This window comes from Cyrtonyx montezumae, unplaced genomic scaffold (genome assembly GCF_038088225.1).
Source record: "Cyrtonyx montezumae isolate F1298 unplaced genomic scaffold, pur_monq_1.0 scaffold_1, whole genome shotgun sequence".
In the NCBI taxonomy this organism is placed as follows: domain Eukaryota; kingdom Metazoa; phylum Chordata; class Aves; order Galliformes; family Odontophoridae; genus Cyrtonyx; species Cyrtonyx montezumae.
In genome coordinates this window covers 10,638,768-10,664,355 of record NW_027071825.1, presented here as the reverse complement: position 1 = coordinate 10,664,355, position 25,588 = coordinate 10,638,768, and the positions used below count along the sequence as shown (strand labels likewise).

The 25,588-nt window shown below is 38.0% G+C and overlaps 1 protein-coding gene across 2 annotated transcripts in view; it reads right to left on the bottom strand.

Moving 5' to 3' along the window:
* Positions 1-25,588, bottom strand: part of AK5 (adenylate kinase 5) — a 77,019-nt gene that overhangs the window by 13,666 nt on the left and 37,765 nt on the right. For both annotated transcript variants that reach the window (XM_065740520.1, XM_065740529.1), the window contains 3 exons: positions 21,421-21,497; positions 6,164-6,206; positions 5,408-5,452 (listed from right to left, as the gene is read on the bottom strand). In XM_065740520.1, the coding sequence (XP_065596592.1) occupies positions 5,408-5,452; positions 6,164-6,206; positions 21,421-21,497 (165 nt within the window). The remainder of the gene's footprint in view (positions 1-5,407; positions 5,453-6,163; positions 6,207-21,420; positions 21,498-25,588) is intronic.

The following is a 25,588-nucleotide window of genomic DNA, read 5'->3' as shown; positions in this document are numbered from 1 at the left end:
CAAATAAGGTCTGTGTAAGATTAGCTATAGCGAAATAGATGTGCAGGCATAAAGGACAAATTACCTGCAAGTACCTGTAATAATAAATTATTTCTGGTCATGTTTTTTAGATTAATAAGTTTGTGTGTGCTTGATTACATATTCTGTCTTCTGGCTTTAATCCATTATCAGAGCAGTAATTTCATGCTTCTTATTTGGTGTATACTCAGTGTTAAGAATAAAAATTTTTCTTTTGGTAAAAAGAAAAAGCTATAGAAAATACTTTCTGTTTCTTATGTAACTTCTCTTCAGTGTCCCTTCACAGACTAAATAAAACCAGATCTCTTGCAGAAATGACAATGTGAGAACAATTTTAGGTCATTTAGCTAGCAGATAAATACTTACAAAAGCTAGTCCTACCTCTGTTCCTTAGTAATTTAAAACAGGATGCTATCAAATATGCAGGCCATATGCCATAATAAGCATTACTCTTCTGCCAAAACATTCAAGTTGCCCGTCTTTATTTTCATTGAAAAATTCAAGCAAAACTGAGATTAAAATGCTGAGTCCTTTAAAGAGATGAGAATGTAATTAAATAACAGCTATGTGGTGAAAGTGATAATGTTTATGGCCGTTGCTATTAATTTTGCATCATTTAATGAATAGCAAAGCATCTTATTACTTGACAAATGTGTGTGACCCACTTTACATATTCTTGTGTTTTTCATAGCAACAAATGAACTCGCAACTCTTGTTTTTCCTGATTTGAAAAGGGATTGATGCCCCTAGGCAGCTCTGTTTTCCTGAGGTCTGAAGGCATACTCAGTGCTTATGCCAGCGTTAATTTATTTAGCTGAAGTTCAAGCATTAGTTAACATCCTAACTCCTTCTGAAGGCTGGAATGTAAGGTGACTGCAAAAGAGCTGTCCAGGTGGGAAAGGATGATAAAGAGCATTTTCTTACTAATTAGTACTTTCCTTCTGCTCAGGTATGTGCTTAAAGGAGTGCAGCTTCAACAGCAAACTAACTCTACAATTATGAGGCTTATCAATCTGTAGTATGGCAAAAACTGTATTTCATTCTTTTAGGTCTTTTTACTGAATATATGCATTTTTCTAGAACAATTGAGAAAAGTAGTCATTTATGAAAGTGTATAATGAACAACAGCTGCTTAGTGTGTTGTTTGGGAACTGCTGAGTCACAGCCTGAGCCACTGATTTTGAGCACCTGAAGGAAAGACCTGGTCAGCCCTAGGAGCACAGGTGAAGGCAATTCCCCTGTGCTACTGGAAGGGATGGAGCCAGGTTCCAGTCCTCTCTGACCTCATTTAAGGGCTGACTGCCACTGAGGAAGGGTCTCTTGTTGGAGATCCCTCCTTTTTGGAGTTCCTTCCCACCATACCTAGATCTTTGGAGACAGGTGAGCATTTGTTTTCCTTCTTTTGTAACACCTCCTTGTTCATATTGGTCTCTTTGCCTTACAACCCTTACATATGTGTAACAAAAGCCATTACAAAGATGAGAAACCTTCACTAAAACTTATTACACTGGTTTTCAAACATTTAAAAAAATTGGTGGTGAAGTTTCCACAGTAGCTCAGCTGTCCAGAGGAGGAAACAGGCCCCCACTTTTGTTATGAAGGCATGTGACTTTGTGAACACTACCAATTTTCTGATATGCTGTCATATTCTACTCTGCATCTATTTTGAACAAAGCTTGTGTTAACCTGTGACAGTCTGATTCACAGTTACTTGCTATTCAGAGTTAGTCATGTTCTTTTCTGCTTTTCAAATATAACATGCAGTTATAAGAGGTGAAGTGTAGAAAATACCCAGAGAAAGTGAATGTGCTGTGACATCTAGGAAATTGTGGCATTAGCATGTGAAAGCTTGAGCTGTGGTGGGTTTGGGCACAGTTCTTCTAAGGAACTGACCACGGGGAGCTAATGAACAATGGTGACCCAGCTCCTCATCATGGAGACCTGAGGCTACCAGGGTTAGGTTGACCAGGTTAGACCTTGATGAGGTAATGGAGGGCTTCCACTAGCTCTCAGTTTTTCTGGTCGGGGTCACAGCTGTGTTAGTGCAGCAGGGGAGCTCTATTGGCTGCATGACAGGCAAGAGCTCTGCAGGCTCCTGCTGGAGCTGACTACACAGCTCCCTCTTCAACAGCAAGGCAATGGGAAAGCAGAGTGTGTGTGAGTTGCCACAGTATAAGGGACTTGAGGCCTTTTTTGAGCCAAAGGCATAATGACATTTGTCAAAACAGACACGTATTGTTACTGGGTTTGCACTCAGGATGTGTTAATAGCAAAACTACAAACCACTTTTTGTTGGCCTTCACATACAGAATCCAACTACTAACAGCTCTTCAATGCTAGCATGCTTGTCCATTATGTTATTATTATTGTTGTGTACTGTGCATATTGCTTTAAAGCTCATTTATTAACTTAAAATAATTATAAACTTAGAAATTAGGCAGGTTGCATCACTCAGTGAGATTAATCTTGGATTCTATTGTATCTCTCTGTACTTTCTTGTACTATAAGATAACAAATACTTGAAACTGGGGCATCAGACTGAGCATAAAATTATATGTCATTCTGCATATTGTTCTTCCTATAGACCAGGTTAAGATTTAGAGGTCTGCCGATTGTCTTAGCACAGGTTTCAGTTCCATGATTCTGCTACCTGTGAAATTGTATAAAGAGATTCTGGGATGAATAACTTTCTGGCAGCCCTGCTGACTTAGGTGGCCAACTTTCCCAATTTAATTATTGGCTGCAAAAGTGTTTCATGGAGGGTGGTTCGAAGGCAGAAAAAGTGGTCTCAGTGGGTAGGGAGGATTGACAGCTGCCTGAGCAGCACTTCTGAATTTTTAACCACAGCCTGTGCTACATCTGTGAAAGATCTTGATTTAAGAAGTCAAGCCCTCCACCTGCTCCACCTCAGGCCCCGATCACCCCCAGACTATAACGGACTGCAATTCCATGCTTGTGATTCAAGTGCAATGGTCTGGCCTGGAGCACATCACAGTCATGAATTAATGATGGTAGAGAGAGCTGGGACTGCTGCAGGCAGAAAGCAGGGTCAGGAACAAGCAACAAGAGCTGTTTGTGGACTGGCTTTGATGTCAGAAACATTAGCAAAGTGGAACTGGCATATAGACAGAATGGGATGACTCTGTTTTAAGACTGCTAGATCTTATGAGTTTACTGTATACCACATAGTATGAACATTTACATAAAATGCCAACAGCAGAATTTTCAAGAATGTAAAAATTTATTTTAAAATGTTTCAATTTCTAGACCTCATTTCTGTAATGAGTGTCATCTCTGTATGATGGGAAGGTGCTTGCAGGTGAAACTTAGGTGTACAATGGAGCTCAGAAATCAGAACTGAAAGTAAGAGAATCTGTCAAACTATTCTTATGTTCAGGCTGTGATTTTGGGGGGGCCTTGATCAGTTTGGCAATGCTACCTGAATTATTTATGCAGATACAGAAATCTTAGCTACAGCTAATGGCATTTGAAGGCTCCTAAATACCACTTCATCTGTTGTTCAGGTGCAATTTCAGCCTGAGTGAAACTATATAGGAATGATACTGCATTAAAAATAAATAAAATCTTTTTCTGAAAGACTGTTTTAAGCAGAAAACATCCTGAAGTGCATGTTGACAGTGATGAGATGACCCAGGTCATGTCCTCAGGACATCACTGAGGTTTTTCTCTTACAGAAAGCATACTGGTTCTCTTTATGTGGGAAGTCAGAGAAAGCAGCTTTCATCCCTTTCCACAGTTGGTACTTTGATTTGGGTTTAAATTGTCAGCACTGCTCATGCTCTGCCTGACTGACTGTAGAAGGACTTCTCATACAAGTACTGTAGATTGATTTAGGTTGGATGGGGCTTCATCTGATAAGTTAGATAAGGTTGTTCAAGGTCTTTGGGCAATGATGTATCATGGACAAATAAAGTGCTTCCTTTCCTCCCCCTCGTATGCAGAAGCTAGTGTTTGCAGCTGATAATGCTTTATCTGCAAATGTAGGTGGGGATAATGCCTTCAGAGTGCCAGCTGGAAAGCTAGTCTTATTTACTCTGACCTTAGAACATAAAGAGTAGTGGGGAGTTTGCCTCTGATTCAAAGTGCAGTAAAATTCCTGGAAATGTTCTGCTTAGGTTTCAGCTCCAGCCAAATACGTCTGTGTCTTACAAAACTCCTGTGAGAGGATGGGGAGGGATAATGTACCCACTAATGCTGTTAGGAAAGGCAGTTTTCTGGATGTGCTATTGTGTACTGCATTAGCTAAGTATGATAAAGCCATGAGCTGATCATTGTGGTTACGGCTACTTTTCATGTTGCTCTGATGAAAGAGTGGTGTGTTGTTCTTGTTTGAAAAACTGCTTGATTTTGAAGCAAGCAGTGATTCCTTCCAAGTAACTAGTACGAAGCTTTCAGCTGAAAGTTGTTAATTTTCTAGTTATGTGGAAGAATCTTCTTTAAAAAAAGTCTGTGGCTTCTGTTAGTCCTGTTTGTGTAAGACTTAACATTAACATGGTTGTATTTCCTCAGTGAACTCCCAGAAAGCAAGTATATTGTAGACCTCTAACCTGCAAAGCCTCAGTGCGTGCTAAGTGTTGTGTGAGGTAATGGCATGATAATGGCACACAGAGCAAATGCACGAGTGAAAGATGTGTTTACAAAATGTTTCACATAAAGGTAAAGAGACCTGATTTTTCACCTGAAGTTATGAATAACATCTTAGCTAAAGCTGGTGAGTCAGCTTGGTCATGAGGTCACCCAGTAGTGCTGTAACTGCGCAAGAGCCATGGCTGTTTTGAATTAGTTTGCACTTGGACATATCTCCTGCTCTGAACTTCACACAGTGATTGTTAGCATAGTCAGTCACAGGTTAAGAATGTGATATTACATCCTAATTCCTTTTCTAAAGACTGAACCATTATGGTTGAATACAAGCAAGCGGTGTGCCCATGTGGTCAAGAAAGCTGATGGCATCCCATGTATCAGGAATGGTGCAGCCAGCAGGAGCAGGGGGGTGACTGTCCTTCTAGGCTTGGCACTGGTGGGGCTGTGCCTGGAGTGCTGCGTTCAGTTCTGAGTCCCTCACTACAAGAAAGATATAGTGGCCCTGGACTGTGTCCAGAGAGGGGCAATGGGATTGTGAAACCTCTTAAGAGGAGTGGCTGTGGGAACTGAACCAGGGACTTAGGGATGTGGTCAGTGTTTGTGGTGGTAATGAGTTGAACGAGATGACCTTAGAGGCCTTTTCCAATCTTAATGATTCTATAATTGCACTGTAAATACTCAGCTAAATAGTTCTTCTAATCTTTTGAAGAAATTGTATACTTATGCATGTATTTATTTAGCTTTGATTATTTTTAAACTCAGTTAGACAAAAAATACTACTTACCGACTACAAAAAAGATGTTTGATTTCTTCAGGTCTTCTGAAAAATCTAAGATAAAAATAAGTTATTATATTGGCGGCACCTACTCTTGCTGACTTTCCATGCAGCAAACTGATCTATTTTCTAGAAACTAGATTTGCTTTCTGCTCTGCATTGCAGAATAAACAATTGCACTGTTCATTTATATCCCACCCTTGTCGCTGTCACTGAGGATATGATTTAAAAGAAAAAAAAAATTACTGGAAAGCTAGACCTTGCATATATAAATCATCTTAAAAAACAAAACACAAGAACAGAAAATGAGCATATGCACCTTGATGTAATAATTTGCCTCCCAACCCATTGCATCTTTCTTTGAATGTATGATTAGATCATGATTGGTACAGAAATTATTTGGTGTACTGTATCAGAGACATAGCCACAAATTTCCCTGAATCTCAAATTCAGACAAATAATAATAATCTCAGTTGAAATTCAAATATGTTATTTTAGCACCACAATTCCAGTATGAACGGAAGTGCTGGTTTTTTGCTCAAGTTGTTGGGTGTCTTGTTTGTTTCTGGCCAGCCCCCAGTCACTACCCTGATTATACAAAGGTGGGGGTGGTCCTGCACCATGTGAGCTTGCTGGAGATTTGTCTTTAACTACTTGCAACGCACACTCATTTACCAAATTTAATTTTATGTTGATAGAAGCATCTATATCTCTTGTTATGAAATACCATTAAATGTAAAAGATTTAAAGGATAAATAAACTCACCTCCTGTGCTTTCGTAACCAGAAAAACTTGACTGATCCTCCTCCTGTTAATTAAGCAATTGACAAATTGAAATGGATTTTTCCTGCAGAGTAGTTTGAATTTCTTCTATTTGCTTATGTTTTCTCCATTTTCTAACCTCTGAGCTTTAATCTATGTTGACTGTGACTATGTTGACAGGTTTGCACTGTCACAGTCTGCTGTGTTCTGCAGACTGAAACCTGGAGAACCCCTGGTAGCTGGAGAATTCAGTGGCCTCTATTGCTTTTTTTTTTGTAAGGAACACCTTACTGTGTCCTTAGTTCCAGTTTCTAGCTGTGCTGTTCTATCATGCAAGCAGCTCAGGTGCATGCTGAATTGGTTTTGGTGGTATGAGAAGCTAGAAGTGGTGGGAAGGCAACACTGGAGCAGTGGTAGAAGTGAACTACAATATAAAGACAAAATTAGTCCTTTGTCTGAAACAATCTGAATTTGACTGTTGGAATACACTGCAAGACACAATTTGTTACAGAGGCTGCTGAACTGGAAGGAGGGATTGCACCAAGGAAATGGGGAACTTGGCATTTTGTTTTTTTTCTTCCTGATGCTCGATTATTTGGAATTATTTTGCTGTGTAGTTTATATATAACCACTGAAAAATTAAGGACACTGAGCAGCATAAGAGTCAGAGCAGGAACTGTGTGCTGTTCTTATAAGAACTATGTACATATATGCAGGTCATAGTCTGGATTACATAGTGTCAGTACATTCACGTTATCAGTGCCATGTATAGCCCATAAAATGATAACCTTGACAGTAACATCTGACATGATTGGTGTCTAATATCAGCACAGTACCCACCATGCTTGCTATCTCAAACATAATTAGAGTAGACAAAATTATATTCGACAGTAGCATAGAGTTTAAAAAAAAGCCTGTATTTTCTTGGAGTTCTGCTTCAGTATGGTGTCAAACAGCTGCCATCAGAAATGTATCGCTGTGTGAACAGATTAAGTAGAATGAGCAGTGTGGTGACCAGAATGGGCAAACTACTGGCTGCTCTAACTCGTGGGGCTTCTGTACTACGTGTGGATTTCTGCATTCCCATTTTCACTGAAACACAAGCACTCTTCATTAGGCTGAAGTGCCAGTACACTGACTACATTAGTGCTTTTATTCTGTGATTCTCCTGTTACACTGCGGCAGAACTGCTTTTTTTATTAGTAGTATGTTTTTAAAAGGCAAAATTAAAGTTTGAAGGGGGAGTATTTTGGGAGAATAAAGTAAAGATAAAAGATTGATTTATTCTTTGCAATTCAAGTGATAGTATTAACCATGCTCCTTCTTTGAAGTAGTAATACAATAATTCTCTAGACCTTGCAGAGCACATATTACATACAGAAATCCTATTTTTAGATTCAGCTTTTTATCGTGCCTTTGAAGTTTATGAATGCAAGTAATTTAGGCACAGAGTTTAAAGTCTCTTTAAAAATCAAGAACGCAGTCACAAGTTTACCCTACAATCAAATGAATGAGGCATTACTCCTTGCAAGTAGTCATACTGTTTCAAATAATGTACTTTTTTCTTTATAATTGCAGAATGGGACTGCCTCAGTAACCACACTGTGCTGCTCAGAGCAGCAGGTGATAATAAAGGATGGTTTAAGCCAGGAACAGGTCTCATTTAGTAGAACTGAAATATGTAGGAACAAGAGATAGAGGTGATCCTATATAAACTTTCAGGTTTTTTTTATTTGACAAACCTTATTTGCTTGAATAGACCAAGTGGTCAACTAGCTAAGCAGCCATGTTCACATGCAGAAAAAATTCTGTGAAAGGCTTTTGTATTCTAAAAAAGTGAACTGTAACAACTCAAAGTCAGGTAAACAACATCAAAATAATGCTATTTATTTCAGTACCTGCTTGTTTTTCAGGTACAGAAATACTGGTTATGAAAGATTTATTTCATGCCTTTTTTTTCCCCTAAAGAGCTCCATGTCTCTAGGAGTCAACTCAGCATGCAGCCTGATGTGAGTGGGACTGTTGGCCTGGGATAGAACAAGCTCACCATGTTCAGAGAATAAGTCACTATCAAAACTTTATTTTCACACAGATTTCAGTGGCACCTAGCTCAGAGTGGAAAGAAGTCCTGACAGCTTGTCTCATGGGCAGCTGTGAGAAAAGTCAGGAGGAAGAAATCAGAGTAGGGCCACAGTTTATTCTCCACAGCTCAGAAACATTTCCCCTCTTCTTCTTAGTCTCCCCAAAAATACAGCCACTTTTCCTGCTGATCTGGATGAAGAGATGCTGCCTTCACAGCCTGGAGTCCTTTTTAGAGGGTAGCAGAGACTGGTTAATCCTGCATTTGACAAGATCTAATTGTGTGTTTCTAGCAGTAGGTCTCTAACTTGTAAACAATTTGACTTCTGGGGGCTTGTGAGCACTGTTCTGCCTAGTTGCCAAAGTGCTGTTTAAGAGAGCTGTTAGATTTGGTTAGTATCACCAGTTCCTAATGTAAGTTGGCCATTACTATCAGGAATATAGCGATAGAGTGGCAGAACAGTTTCAGTATTCTCAGCGTAGCTGTTTGTGTTTAATTGAAAGCAAGGTGAGAAACAGGTCTTTTGCTAATGAGCTCTGGAGGAAAGTGTAATTTCAGCTACCTTTAAAGCCAGGTGCCATCTACAAATATTATCTGGAAACATGTCAGTCTGTGGGACACAGCTGGTCACTTAACTGCTTCGTCAATATAAACAGTATATTGGATTCTGTACAGCCAGCAAACTTCCCCATCTGTCTCTAGATGACATTTGCCTTCAGAGTTGAAAAATGTAGGCTTCTGGCTTGTCACGTTACTCATTACCAGTGAATAACTGAATGGCATGTACAGGTTAACAAGTTGTGCCTATCATTGCTAGATGTAAAAAGAAGTGACAGTTAGTCACAGCATGCAATGTGGAGGTGATACAAAATTGTCCAAATCTTTGAGTTCTGCAATTAATTAAGTAGGACTATTACAACATCTCACTTGAGAGAAAGCAGTAATATATATATATATATATATTTATTTAATGGGACTTTTTTCATCAGGATTTAAATATGATTGCTGTGAATGTTTGTTGCCTGAGGTGAGAGGTTTTCTGTTCCAGTCCTTTTTTTTCCACCCACATTGAGTTCTTATTGCCCTATTGTTGCTGTATGCTTTGTGAAAATAGTGGTATAAAGTGCCTGATACATTTTGTTCAAGTTTTCAACAGACATAGAGACTACTCCTAAGGAGAATGGAGGCATAGAGACAAACAATTATGATTAAATATTCATTTTGCATCAGGGCAAGCCTTTGAAAAAGTAAATGTTATGAGTAGTGTGTAACAGAGAAAGGGAGAGAATTTGGTTTCATTAGTCAGTGCTATACAGGATTATTCAGAGACACTTAACAAACTGAACAACACAGTAGTGTAGAAAGCTTTGTATCAATAAAAGCAATGACATTTGCAGGGGAAAGCACCAAATATTCTCAGATAAAAACTGAGCATCTCCAAGCAAACCAGTTCAGGAGAAATGTGAACCAAATAGAGAAGGTTTCTAAGAAATTGTATGGCCAAATTTATTTAAAAAAATATTTTTTAAGAACTGGAGGTATGCTATCAGGTAGACCTTGGTTGGTCCTTTTTAGAAGTTGCTATGGATATAATGATATTTTGAAGTGATTAGTCTGATTATGTATGGAGAAGAAAAAGCTTGTGTGAATATTGTTGGAAAAATGCAGAAGGTGAGCATTTATTCTGTTGTCTTTTCTATGGTATGGAGCATTATGGTAATATGATCTAAGTGACATGTAGCAACAGGGGGATGTGCTCCTCAGGGTCAGCTAATAAAGCAGTGTTCAGTGAAATAACAACACAGTGCACACTGAAATATCAAACAGGAATGTATCTGTAAATATGAGGAAGAGTTCAGCTGAGAACTGACAGCCAAAGGAAGTTAATAGCAAAAATACACTAAGATTAAAAAGGGGGCTACATTATGTGTGGAAAGAGCATTCAGTTCTAGTCATTGCTGATAGCAAATCCTAGAAGGGTTGTCCCATCTGATGCTTCAGCAAGTCGACCAATCTATATTACAGATCTGGATAATACTGAACTTGGGAGTAACTTCATAGTTTTCTTCTGTGAGATTTTTCCACCCCTTCTTCTGGGTTATTTGTCAAAAAGTTCTAAATAAATAGTGGAAGGACCCTAAATAATGCCAATCTGGGTCTGAAGTCGATCTGTAGGTTATTAGCTGGATATTTTCCACATGTGTATCTGTCATACTATGCCATACTGGCAGTTTGGTGAGCAAGTCAAATATACTTTCCAAAAAAAAAAAAGGAGAGTGGTGTGGGGAGGAACTAGACTATCTCTGTGTGTGTGTGTGTGTGTATAAACCTTTTCAAGTAAGCCCTTCCACACCTTTGACTTTGTATGTTTTGAATTTAAATATATATTTTAATTGTCTTTGTGAAGTCCCTGGAGAATAAAATGAACATTCACTGTTTCTATAACACATTGATACATTTCAATCAAATTCAAGCACAACTAACTCAAAATATGTTACAGACTAAGAGAATAACAGTAAATACATGCTGCTTCTATATCCTATTGCGTATCTTCCTCATTTTTGAACACCCATATTCTCTTTTTATCTACAAACTCAATTTGGCTCTAGAATGAGACTGAACTGAAAATGCATCGTGATTTGTGCCTAAAATTACACATGATTTTAAAGATTAAGTTTCAGAATGTAAATATTCAATGGAACATATCAGGCACAAATCTTTTAAACAAATGAAAACATCATGTTTCTCTGCGTAGGAAATATTTGTTGAGACTAAAACTTGTTATATGTGTACATTCTCTTTTTACTTATTAATACAAGTGATATCACGTGAACTGAAGAACTAAGGATGTGACTTCATTAAAGTGATCTCATCAGCACTCTTTCAATGGGGATGTAAGTGTATCTAACCATCAATTTTTCAGCATGCTGTAGTGCTGTTGATCTCTTTTGGCTGTGTTATGAGAACAAGTGTTCTGCATCTATAGCATTTTACTTTTACAAAGAACACTACAGTTCCACATAAATCTTCCCTGTGATTCCTTTGGCAATAGAGGTAAGGACGTTATCTGTTCTTCAGCAGAGATATTAGGTGACTTGTCAATAAGAGCACTATTAAATATGGAAGAGCCAGATCTAGGACTTAGATTTCCACTTTCACCTGTTTAGATTGCAGTACATTTGAAGCTGAATTCTTACTCCTTAATAAAACATGAAATTCAGCTTCAAATGATTGCAAACGATACTTCTATGTCTAGTACCCTTACAGTCAACTTCAGCTGTCAGTTAAGTAAACTCCCTGATTAAGAATGGTCAAGGGAATCAGTAAGCAGTGTGAAGTGTCTGTCAAGCATAATCAGGGTATACAGCTTCTCTGCTTGAGCCCAGTCTGCTCTGTCACCATCTGTGTGGTTTTAGTTAGACATGTTTGCAACTGGTCTTAAGAGGCATGTGCCTAATTCTGGGGGATGGTCTTTCAGATTAGATGCAGTCACTGCATTCAAAATCAGAATGGGGCCCTTATAAATGCAGTCCATCTGCATTCAGATCACAAAATGTGAGGAATCTGACTATGCATTAGCTAGGTGAAGCTGAGCATTGGAAGAAATTGAGTGTAGTCAGTGCTGAGCTGTGGAATTTGTCTTCTAAATTCCTGTTTTTCTGTAAGAGCAAACGTTTGGTTTTGATGTGATACACTAGGTTAGTTGCAAGTTTTATGTATGGGCAACAGTCCCTAGGAACAGATTTTTATGAGCTGTATTGTTCCTTACCTTTAAATTTGATTTAAGACTCAAATAGCTTTTTGAAGCTTAGCTTTCTCCACACTTTATGTTGAAATATGGCTCTGGAAAGAAGGGACTGCTATTCTCTGACCTCCTCTGATCCAGAAGTAATGAATGTGTATAAATGACATACAGTATGAGTACACTCAGACTTAGAGGTTTTTCTTCCCCCAAAAGTGTATTTTCTTACACAGTTCATACTGCTCAGTGGAGCAGAGTTGCTTGTGGCAAAAGAGATTAATAGTAATTAAGACAAGAGAACAGTGCTAATGTTATTTGAGGTGATTTTTGTTTGTTTGTAGTGCATGCAACCAGGAAGTGCAGACAAAATGGTTATTTCTAATAACATCTACACAAGGCATTTCCCTTTTGCCTCTGGGTTTTTAGCAAAGACAAGCATTTCTATGCTACTTTCCTTGTAAAATAAACCTTATAATATCTATATAGTGATGGAAATTAGTTTAACACTTGCAAATCAAGTTCATATATATATCTTGATTTAAAGGACATGCAAGACATAAAATGTATGTGATTATTAAGCAAGAAATATGTATTAGCTTCATATTGATTTCCAGGCACAATAGTGCTATAAGAAAAATATCACAGAAATGAATTTTTAAAGGGCAAACCTAGCAACCAGGGGTGGGGGAGAATGCATTTTCCAGTAGGGTAGCAGCAGCAATTGGCGTGATCAGAGCAGCAGTGTTCTGGTAATCTGGATTCTGAATTTGGGTTGAAAATCTGACTTAAAGAAGAACGGAGGCTGCTTTAATATATCTTCATGATTTGAAGGCATTGGCAATGCTCAATGCCCACGTTTTCTGTGCATAGTTATTATCTACAGCACATTTTAAAATACTTAATCACATACAGGTCTGTAACTCTTCAGTACATTTATTGTTATGAAAGTTCCCTGTACCTACAAAGTTATTCCCAGAAATATTTATTTTCTTTTAGCATTGTTCTTTTCTGTAATTTGCCATCACTGCTAAAATGATCCTACTCTATGTGGAGTATTTATGCTCTTTGGGGGTATTTAAACTCCCAAGGGGGCTTTTTGATAGATTAGGGCACTAATCGATCAGGGAAAAGTGTGGCAGGAAAACTTCCAGTGCATTTCAGCTGCATTCTCAGTGCTGTTCAGCTCCTGCTCTCAGGCTGCTAATGACACTACTAATGGAAGTGTCCCTCACATTGCATGCCATTGGCACTATCTGCAGAGCTGGGAAGCAGTTCTATTTTTTTTTTAGTTCAGCTAACAAATGCAATCTGAATTAAATTTTTCAGTAAGACTGTGATATGAGTGCTTTGACAAGGAACACATAAAGTGAAATTCAGTAATTTGCTTCTTTTGGAAAAACTAAAACTTCATGTGTTATTTTCCACAGGTAGCTTACAAAATATTACGCTTCTGATCACATGCATCATCACCACCGTTCATTTATATTGTTAGCTATCAGCTCCATTATTTAATGAAAACGGAACTCCAGGACTGTGAGGTAAGCTGTGAAAAGTAACCTGCCTTTAGTCTTAAAGATGTTGCAGCAGTTCAGTCTGTATTTGAGAACAAAGCAAAGGAGTCAAGGGCAGAGTGTGCCTTTTGCTTATTATCTTGTGAGCTTTCTAAAAGGACATTTTTTCTTACTCCTTTGAATCATTCTTTAAGATGATTTGTGATGTCTACAACAGGCAGTTTTGCTCAGAAATGTCTTCTCTTGCTCATTTCTAAGCTCTTTCTAACCCACACACGGTGTCATGTGCTGCAGCACTTGTCCAGGATGCACAGTAATACATTTTCCTATGAGCTCTGTTCTTCAAACTGCCAGTCATAATTCAGTACTGCATGGTGGGGGAGAGGCACTTTTATTTCAGGATGGTACTGCAAAAGTTAGCAGGCGCCTCTCCCTTGTGTGGCAGGAGGCAGCGAGTGTTGCTATGCCCTGATTACGTCTGCCATTTACAGAGAAGCAGATGTATGCACAGACACACAAAGCACAGAATTACAGCAGGGAGAAAGAGGAAAGAAGTGTAGACCCAGGAAATGTAGCTAATGAGAACAGACCTTTTAAAATATGGAAGTAGAGCATTGCCTGAAAGAACTTGGCATGGAGAAGGACGTGAACAGGGTGCTGTAAAATAAGAGCAGCATGTGGCCTCAGATCTGTGATTTGCTGCTACTGAGATATAAGTTGACAGCTGTGCTCAAATTTTTCTCTCTCAAAGACCTTTGAGACCAGTTTAACTTTTGACCAGGCCTGTTATAGGTTTACTGGAACACCCATTTTGTGTGTTATTAGGTACTTTATAGCTTTCGACAAGAATCTTCTACAGAATTTATAAAGAACTAATCTGTTGAGAAATATTTTAACTGTGAGAGCTCCGCAGATCCAATATGCTCTATTATGAGGAAACTGTAAAAATAGGTCAGTTCTTCCTTTTTACAACCAGTATTTAAGCCTAAATTACTAAAGTTGACAACATAATCATTGGATATGTAAGGAGAAAAAATAAACCAAATAGGAAATATATGCTTTCAAGAGGATGCACTCAGTATTTAAGTATTGCTACTATGCCCAGAGAAGCCATTCTGCTGCTTCAGTATGATGCAAGTGAGTTATTTAAAGAGTAGTTCTGTATCCATTAAAGCAAGATAATATCTTTGTAATCATTGCAGTTCAAAGCATAAAAGTAAAAATGTGAGTGATTAGTAAATATTTTCTCCAAAAATGTGCTGCTGCTTCAGTACTTTAAAGTACAAGAATTGTTGCTGAAATACTTTGAAGGAAGGGCTTTGGCAGAGGTCCCCTGGGGTGCTGGACAACATGAACAGAACCTGCCCACAGAATCAAGAAACGTCTATGTATTTCTTTATCAGCTTTATGAGCAAAGTGAAATGTTCTGATGTGGATCCTATTTGCATTAATTGTGTGGGATGCCTATTACTTGTTCCCCATGCATAGTACACATTCTCTGGGCTGTAAAGGTAGATGTGTAATGGGTAGAACTCATAAATCCAGCTGCACAGTTATTTGTGCATGGAAGGAGAAAGTCTCTTGTTTTGCCTCCAGAGAAACAAGCTGGTATGAGGAAAGCAGGTACAGTATTCTAACGCTATTTCCAGAAATATGCAGGGTGAAATATGGTAAATAGTAATGCTTTGTTCTACAGGCACCTTGCGCAAGTCACAGAACTGCCTGAGTTGCTGCAGAAATATTCAGTAGAGCGTAAATGTAGCACATCTTGAAGAACAGTGCTGTCAATGTGTTTAAATCTCCAGTAACTCACATGAGCTCATCCTCCTTGTAACCCTGTCCTCACTGAGGGGTAATCGTGCCCTGTCCTGATCACATCAGTGGCAGGCTAGTGTTTTGGATTCAAATGCAGAAAAGAAATGGAGATGCAAAGATTTCATCCATCTTAGGCAGCTCAGTCCCCTAACACGTGCCGCCTCAGAAAGTAATGCTAAATAATTTCTGTAAAAGAAGGAACAAACAAATATTTCCAAATAAAAAAATGCAGATTGAGTTCATGGCAATTTTGCATGCCCATTTTGCCATGGTTTGCTTGGGGAAAAACCAAGCAGTTGGCTTTTTTTTTTCTTGTGCCTTTAGTACAGTGCACCATGGTGATTTTGAAAGACAGAAATCTTCAAGCTAACAGAATGATACAGAAACACCAAATACACCTAGTTTGAGCTTATTAACGGAGCACTTTGTAACAGACAAACAGTAGTACTTTGTTTCTAGAGATGATTTTTTTTTAGCATTTAATAGGACAGTTTCCATGGCAACTTGAATTGAACAGATTGTTCATTGACTTCAGTACATTTCTATTAAGCATCTTTTCTCTGTAGTTAGGCCTGCCTGTCCAGCTCTTTCATCTATTAGGATGCTTTTGCATTGTCATTTTTTTTGCAGATATCCCTAAAGATTAGATTCTGCTTTTCTCAACTCTTTCTTCTTCAATGATTGTTTTTGATAGAGTTTCTCAACTGTCCTCTAAGTTTTCTTGAGTCCATTTTCTTTTCTGTGCCACACTCCTGTTTTTTTTAACAGTTTCTCTTTAGAACAAGATGTAGTTCAACTTGATTCCTCTGTCTTCTTGTGAAAGAGAAATGCACACAAAACCCAAAGGGTTTCTAGATATTTATGGTCCCTTTACTCAGATGTGCAATGATTAAAGCTGTATACTACATATGAATAAAGCTGCTGTCACACTAGAAGTTCCATATATTCTTAAAGATAAAGCAGGTGATTAATATAGTAGGTCTGATCACTTCAGATAATTTAATCAGTGTTCTCCCAATTTTAAAATGCAGCAGTTCCAATCAGAACTCTCACTGCTAATGTGGATGTGCCATTTGCTCTTCGTCATATTTTAATGGAAATGCTTGGAACATTATATTTGAAATCTTAAGTAACTCTTGGATCCAATCTTCAAGATGTAGAGAAAATGGAGTTAAAGCACGGGTACAAAACATAGTAAATGCTGCGCAATGACCTTTTGGTTTAATCCAGAGAGTTTTAATCAAAATGAGCTTCAAATATGCTGTTGCTTGTCCATTTTAGGTGTATGAGTTTTGCTTCTGCATAAGCTTTTAGGGCATTTTCATCACCTATGAATTCAGGTTTTGTGCTCTGATAATCAGTCAGGCCTGAAATGTTGTTATAGTCCTGGTAGCAATGGGGTCTGCTTTTCTTCAGTGAGCTTAAAGCTTCCTGTTACTCAGCAGCCCAGACTTGTGTATGTGCTCTGGGTGGGAAGTAACAGCAGCTTGCAAGCAGAATTGTCACTGCATGGCAACAATTTTTAATCAAGAGCTTGTTTCCTCTCAATATAATGAGAGTAAATCTTTTTGAGGGCCTTTTTTCCCCTCCACTAAACTTTGGTTTTGCTTGTTGCTTTTCAAGTGATCTGTCACATTTTCTAATTATAAAACATTCTGAATTTGCAGCAAAGATTGGGTTATGCAGTTTACTTAATTCAATAGATTGCTTGTCACTGCTAATCAGGAAGAACTTCATTATCTTTCAGTCTTTTTTACGTCTACTTTTCCTAGCTCTTTGACATACCAGAGTTGGGGGTGGGGGAAGGGGGAGTGGTAAGCAATCTTTGCATATGCTACTGCATTTACCTAAGTGTGGTCTAACTCTGGAAGGATGTGGAAGGAATACCTTTGTTATGAACTGGTAGTTTCCCTTGAGGCAAAAAAAAGTAATCGTGTTTTGTAGATTTGAGATATAATTCCCTTCCATACCAAGCCATTGAATAATTCCATGAAAACTTTAGAAGAAGCAAGTATATTTTTAAGGAATTTACTTGAAGTTTACATGCTATTATGTTTTATAGGTATCAGTTTAATTAAATGACTTGTTCAGGGGTGTATTCACTTCACAGTCATTATAACCTCTTCATTAATTAATTAAAGTATCCTCAGACTAGCCAAGGTTGTCTTGAATGCCTCATTTTCACAAGAAAATAATTGGATGCTCTTTTGTTCTGTAAGACTTTGATAGCATTCACTGAAGCCAATTTTTCAATACTCCCTTTTAGCCTGAATGCACTCGAAATAAGCCAAATGGTAGGTTTCTAATTAAAAACCCAATTCTTAAAGATAAGACTTGTCTGATCTCTGGAAACAAGTGGTGTTATATTAACAGCCTCTCTGGCAAAGTTGAGAAATTGAATGACAAATATAAAAGAACACCATGGTGAGCAGTGAGAACCTGCATTGCTCTTGAGAGCATTCCAGCAACAAAAGGCAATTGTGATTAGACTGAACAGGCACTAGTCATGACTGCAAGTGCTGTCAATAAAGAACATTCTATAAAGACTAGCTCTTTAGAAGCTACAATGTTGCACCCAAAAATGAGTGCCCAAAAAGATATTTCATGCGTTTCAATACACATTAAAATATCTGAAATTTATCAGCTTACTGTACTTTATCTTTTAATTGAGTCACAAGTAGTGTAATTGCTGCTCCAGAAAAGGCTGTAGAGAGCACTACTGTGTGAAACTTTGGCAGGTTCTTCTACAAAGCATTCTTACAATGAGGTATTGATGGCTATTTATTTATTTATTCATGAAGAATGCTTTTGGTTAGCCAATCTAAATAACTAGCTTATTTGTTCTGTAATACAATATTTGCCAGCTATAGATCTGAGAAGGAAAAGAAAAAGAATTAGTGATTTGGAATAATTGTTTTTTGTTAAAAAATAAAATCCCTCTTACCTTATAATGCTATAGAGACTTAGTGACTACAAGTATTCTAATTCCTGAAGTACTTGTGCATAGCAGCAGAAAACAATCACACTGTTTTCATTTGTTACATGAATTGAATTAAAAAACAACTCAGAAAAAGCTTGAGCTTTGTATTATGTATTTTGTAAATGAATGTTCAGTGCTCCATGTCCTCTTCTAGAAAAGTCATATCTAAACTTGCAGTACTACTGCTTTGCATTGTTTCAGTGATAGGTACAGAGAGTTTCTGAAAGCGTTTCTGTGTTTTGGAGCGCTCCTTGGTGAGGTGAGGAGTGCATTGGCAGGTGGAACCACACCACTTGCTCTCCTTGTTCCTGCCTGCTGGCAGGAGAGGTTATTTGGGAAGGGACAGCATATGTCTGAAGAATTCAGGTGATTCTTCATTGGCTTAGTTTACACTGGAGATTTTTCCTCCCTCATTTCAAGAACAAATAAATGCAAAGTTTTCTCTATATGTCTGCTTCAGCTGTGCTGTGTGCTACTCATCCTCAGCAGTGCCTTTGCCTTTAGAACATGGTACGTACTGCTGTAACCTCCAGCTCCTCTTGTTCAGAGACTACCAAGATGTTCTGCTAAAAACACATTTTTAGCAGCTCAGCTGTGTAAGGTTGCTTAGAAACAAGCCTTCTTATCCCCCACATTCTCATGACAGATTTCCTATGCAATAACATCACTGCATGACACATTTGTATCCAGACAAGCATTCCTTTTCCACTTGAAATTCTCAGCGTAAGGGTTGTTGATGCTTTACACAATTTGTAAACAGCATGCGGTAAATAGCTGGAGTATTAAATCCACTGCACAATCAAAACAAGCTGAAGTTTTGAGTGTAAGCAGTTCTTCACTCCTGAATTGAGTTATTGATCTTTTCTTCCTGAGAGTAATTTCTAATTTTGTTCTTCACACTGGCAAACTGGAATGACTGCATGGTAATTTTTCCCTTCTTTGCTTTGGTATAGAATATTTTTGTATCGTACCAAAATTTAGGTTCTAATAGCATGGTTGTAATTGTATTCTCCTTTTATATTTTCTTCATATTTACTGGATACGAAAATATTAATTACACAAATGCTTACATATTTTAAGTCATTGGTATCAATTATTTCTACTTGCAGCTGATGACAACCATTGTCAGCCACTTCATATTTATGTATCTCTTTATAACTGAAAGGTTTTTAGCATTGTTTACTTAATTTCTCCTTCTGTTTGATAATGGTATTATACTCTTTCCAGAACGATGGTATGTAGGTCTGATAAAATAACAAAAAAAAAGCTAACAGCCACATCTGGCAGAAAGAATAGTTGCTACTGATGAAGATAACAAGGTCCCATCATTTTTGTCTTCTTTGGTCTCATGTAAGACAGTCACACAACTTCTTTCAAATCTAGCTGGCAATTAAAAAATTAGTATAATTTTCATATATTTGTCAGTTTATTTTGTAACTATAGAATTCCTTATTCATATTGTTTTAACACACTTCAAACATTACAAAACAAGATTATAATTTCATCATAACTCTGCTAAAAGCCTTTGCCATTAAAAATGCTAAATTTAATGTCAACGTAATCCAAACTTTCCTGGGGTAGAGAATGTTTCATGAAGGATTTATGAAAGAATGGGATTTAAATTGGGATTAGGAGACAAAGGCTTGCCGCCCAATTGGCAAACAGCCAAACTGAAATAACTGAGACAAAACAAGCAGGAGAAGGGTGGTCCTAATATTGTCGCTTGCTTTAAAATTTCACAAGAAAATGTACCTTTCCCAAATAATGGGGAAAGTGTTGGAGAACTCTTAACTGCACTTTGACAAATAACAGAAACACAAAAATGATGTTCTTTGTCATCAAGTTGTTCACAAATCCTTGTGGTATGTTATGAAAATGCAAGGGTAGTCATGAAAAATTGTACGTCAGAACCCAAAACCTATGAAGCCACCATCCTTAGCAGTGTGATAGGCAGATGGCTTTAGAAAGAAAGTCTTAATGACTGTTAGTCTTCAATGTTTTAACAGCACAGAAGCAGAAATTATAGCACAGAAAAAATAATAAAGACATCTATGCTTGGTTTGGAAGGGAATTATATCTCAAATCTTCAAAACATGAGTACATTTGTACTTAATGTGGTACCCAAGCTGTACTTCATCTCACATGCAGTTTTATTTTAATTCTAGTACAGACCTGTATTTTTGGTTGGCTACAGAATCACCCAATGGTTCATGTTGCCAGGGTTGGAAGGCTCCAGTGCTCAGCCACCCTCATGGTGGAAAAAACTGTTTCCAGATGTTCAAATCGAACCTCCTGTGTTTGTTTGTGCACACTGCCCACTGTCCTGGCACTGGATACCACTGATGAGAGCCTGACTCTTGTGTTTGCATCCCCCCCTTTCAGACTTTGGTACATGCTGATGAAATTCCCTCTGAACCTTCTCCAGGATGGACAGTGCCAGTATTCTCACCCTTTCTTCATAGGAGAGATGCTCTAGTTCCTCAACCATCTTAGTGACTATCTTTGCATCAACTGCTGCGAAATGTGCAAGCCCCCTCTTTCTTTTTTTTTTTTTTTACATATGCCTTGGGATGTGGTACCCTTTGCTGCCTCCTTTTCTCCTGTATATGTAGAAGATATATATGTATAAACTTAGTTCTTGGCTGTGTATGGAATGGAATCAGTAGAAAAGCTGTTTTTGACACACTGTAAGCTTTGTTAGGTTTTTTTTCTTCCAATTTTTATATAGACTTTTTCAAGGGAAGAGTGCTTGGTTTTGGTTGTTTTGTATTTTGTGATTTCATGCCTCTTTTTTGAAAATCATTTCGTCCCATGTTCTTAAATATACAGTAGACTTGCAGTGCATTCCAGAAATCATTTGGCAACACTGTAAAAAATCATGGAGGGATGTCAGCAGTGTGTAGTAATAGAAGATATGGGCTCTTAATAAGAATTCATTCTTTTCTCATAATCAGAAAGTAACCTTTGTGGATCACAAATTTACTTATTGCCCTTAAAAGCACTTGTACTGAGCTATACTTAAATTTCAGAGATCAGCCACTCTGCTCAGACATTGTAAAGTCCAGAACATACATAATCTAGAAAATCGTCTAAGAAGAGGTCATATATATATATACACACATAAAAAATTACCTGGTCTTCAAAGTCAAATTCTGTATAAGCAGTATCTCCAGAATCCATAATCAGACTGCAATCAAGTTCATTTGTCCCTAAAATAGGAAAGCAAATTAGACTTCAGAAATGCTGGAAATTTGCAGTTCATGTGATGGACACTGTAGTACTTCCAGTTGTCACTATGTATGCAAGAACTTTAATCCAAGGTGTCATTCAAATCTGCTAAAATACCTGAATGAAATGTATTACATTAACAAGCCTTCAAAAAAGCTCCCACAAATCTTCAGTAATGGTTACACTGAATAGTGAAAACTGTACATTTTCTGGGCAGTGTGTTCTGCATGCCATGACTTGGACTTGTAAAACTGCTACAGGAATCCTAGCTTAGAGAATAGCACAAGTCATAGTTGGAAAAGAGAAAGGAAATACTAATCAGTGATTAGCAGGTACAGATCCTGGAGAGATGCTGATGGGGATGAAAGCAGCATGCTTCCAGCAACAACAGTCCTTGTTCCTCTCCCAGCCCTTCCCTAGATGATTGTGTGAATCTGTCCCTTATCCTTGCATCAGAATCAGCAAGTTGTGAGCCTCTTCCACTTGGGATGATGAATTTCAGTTGCTGAGAAGTCTTCAGCTTTCTAAAATTAGTTTAAGCTGAAGGTGCAGGGTAACAGAAAATCAGGCTAGGCGTTTTGAGGAGTCATGTGGGAGGGTGGCGACTGCTTAACATGAATGGGAGGATTAACAATCTTTCTTCTGTTTAAGTATAGCAAGGATGTAGCATGGACACCACCATCATTTTATTAGCATCACCACCTCATTCAAATTATCTTGCTCCTGGGCAATGAGGAAGGAAACAGTCTCCTGTGCCTTCCAGAAGTGCAGCCCTGAACCGAGTCCTACAAGTATTCAACACACTAAAAAATAGGCATGTGACTGCTGGATAATATTTCACACATTACTGAAATTGTGTAAGAAAATACTGTAAGGGCATACAAGGTTTTCAAAACACTGTCAGCAGTCACAGGTGAGCCCAGCCACTTGTCCTCCCAAGGGAAGCAACAGGAAACACCAAGGGGTGTACAATATGTATTTAGTGCTGTCTTTGTAGGGTGCCTGGAGAAGAGAAGGGTCCAGGTCCTTATAGCAGCTTTTTAGTATCTAAAAGAGAGTTGTAAGAAAGAAGGGTTTGTTGTGGTCAGACAAAGGGAAAAGGTTTCAGACTAAGAGAGAGAAGGTTAAGACTGGATATGAGAAGAGTTTTTTTTACAGTAAGGGTAGTGAAGCACTGGAACAGGTTGCCCAGGTATGTGGTGGATGCCCCATCCCTGGAGACACTGAAGGTCAGGCTGTACCTGGCTCTGGACACCTGACTGAGCCGTAAGAATGTCTGCTCACTGCTGGGGAGTTGGACTAGATGGCCTTTAAAGGTCCCTTCCAACTCAAATGATTCTATGATTAGATGGTGAGCTAAACGTTACTAGGACAGAAAACAGCAAAGAGAAACTGGATGTCATTCTGACTGAGGTCATAACTGCTTGACAGAGATGATGATTCCAGAGTGCCTTAATTTGCAGTCCATATTAGAACTGTTGCCCCATTCATCTTTGATGCAACTATTCAGATTAAGTAAGAGACACCAAGTCAAGTCTTTTACCTATCATCTGCTGATGCTTTGTTTTTGTTTTTTACCCTCTTGATGTTCACTTCAGCAGAATGTTACAGAAAACCCAAAAACAAAATAGAAAAGGGGTAATACTTTTTCTGTCACTGATTGTTGCATATATATATGCAGTGTATTCTCTGGCATATACACTTTTACAGACAAGTATTTTCAAAAGGCTATAAAGATCTATGCAAGCAAATAGAATTACAGCTACCTAGAGAAGAGTAATTTTTTGATTTATTTTACACAACTGTCATCTTGTTCTTAATATTGTCATTGCTGATAATATGATTTAAGTAAGACTGAACTGCTATTAACGATGGCTTACCTGGACTCATCAATCACTTTTAAAAGCACTTATGTGCTAGTATTTGATTAACTGTCACACAGCTACTACAAGCAGTATGCGTCCCCAGCTAGGAAAGTTAATATGAAATATGATTCTGGAAACTTAAACGATCAGACTGAAAATGAATACTCATGCATAATGTATCTTAAGTGACAAAAGCCATAATGGTTATGCAATTTTAATGTTGTCAAGCATCTTAAGGGACATTTTCTTAAACTAGGACACTGAATTCCTTGGGGAAGCGTAACTCTTTTCCAGAGAATATTCGCGAAAGGTCAGGAAATTCAAAAATCTGTCTCTTCTTTCTTGGCATAATGTAATCTAACAAAAACCATAACCATTTGTTACTAACCAGAGTACAGAATGCTCCATTCTACTGTACCTGCCAAAACACAAACCTAGCAGAAATATATTGAAGCAAATGGCTATTCCCAGGACAAGATAAAGCAGAGAGGGGCATACCTGTGATACTCCAGTATGTGTAAGCATGAATTTAAGTGCCAGATAGCCACTTGGCAACGCAGTGAAGATAATGCTGGCAGTAGACAAAGCTAGTGACGAGACTAAGGCTGAGAGGAGGATGTTAGGAAGAGTGGATAACTCAAAACTCAGCTCAACTAAATCTTATGTTGTAGATAACAAAGGAGAAACAGGAAATGTTTGCTTAAGAAAAGGAGTAAGTTTTGTTAAAGCTTTTGTAAGTTAACACGCCCTCTCGCTTTAAATGAATCTGCATGCTGTAGATCTGCAGTCCTACACCCAAACAGATTATTGTAACTTTCACTGTGCTTTCTGTGCGAGCTGTTTTTCCTTTGATAGTTTCATAGACTGAGAACTTGGCTAGCACTTGTTTACCAAGCACTAAGAGGAAAGTATTATAGTTCAAGGTGTCCTAATTCCTTTTGGATGGATGTCCCATTACATCTGATTTTTAGAAGAGGAAACTCAACAGTTAAAAATAAACAAAATGCATGAAAGCTCCACTGCCGTAGAGAAATAACTTGCAAACATTTGATCTGAAAAGATAGATTTGTGACTTGAAATATGCTTTCTCAATTTCAGTGAATGTATAAAGTGGATGTAAGGCCAACCTGGTAATTATGTGCTCTGTGTTCTCCTTGGGGAAAAAACAGGATTTTATTATGTACAGTACAGCACAATTAAAAATAAATCAGTTGGAAGTTTTTATTAAATCCCCCTTAACTGAATAATCAGCTCTCCAGGGAGAAGGGGACCTCTGGAAAAGTAGCAGCACATTAGCTAAAATGCATTCTCTTTTTTTGCTAGGTTTTTCATTTGACACTTATGGCATTATTCATAAGGGTTTCTCTTGCTAGGGACCTGAGAGGGTATAGAAACACAGCAGGGAGGGAACAGTTGAATTAATGAGTTGTATAAGGGTGTGCTGACAGGCACACCCTGCCAGATCTGGAAGGCATGGAGAATATGTCCCTTGACCCCAGAAGGGATGTGCTGCTCAGTTGCTTCATTCACCATAAGACCGTACTTTTAAATTTGTTGCTGTGTTTCCTGACTTGCTTGTTACTCCCAGACTGAACTGTACAAGATTGGTAATGTTAAGCTAAGAGGATATGGTTGTTATGGGCTGCTGTGTGGTTCCTATCAAAAGTAAATGTAGCCCAGAACCCAGAGCCACAGTGGTCATAAACATCTCTGGTCCCAGAAAATCTGTCAGTGCTCTGAAGTTAGCTTTGTCATTTTCTCCAAAAGCATATTCACTTCAGTTTTCCTGAATGCAAATATCAGGCATTGTTTTTTCACAGTTCACTAAATTCATTTTTATGAAGAAGCTAAATTGTACTGAACTGTCTATATTTAACCACATTTGATTTAACTTCTCATTAGAAGCTAGCTATGTATCATCACGTGAGGTAATTATGCCCCTTGAACCATTTGTGTTTTGGCAAATCAGTTAACGTATTTCCAATCCTTGCTTAAATCTGTTACTTATGTGAGGTCCTAGTAGCAATGCTATTCAGTGTGGTTCACTGGCTCTAATATGCCCATACTCATGTTTTAATAACTACAATATCTGCACTGTCTAATGCTGTTATAAATTAATTTAAAATTATCCTGTGAAAGGTCTTCTCATGTTATGGAGCATGCTCTGAGGGTACTTTCTAATAATTTAGTTAATATATGTCGTGTAA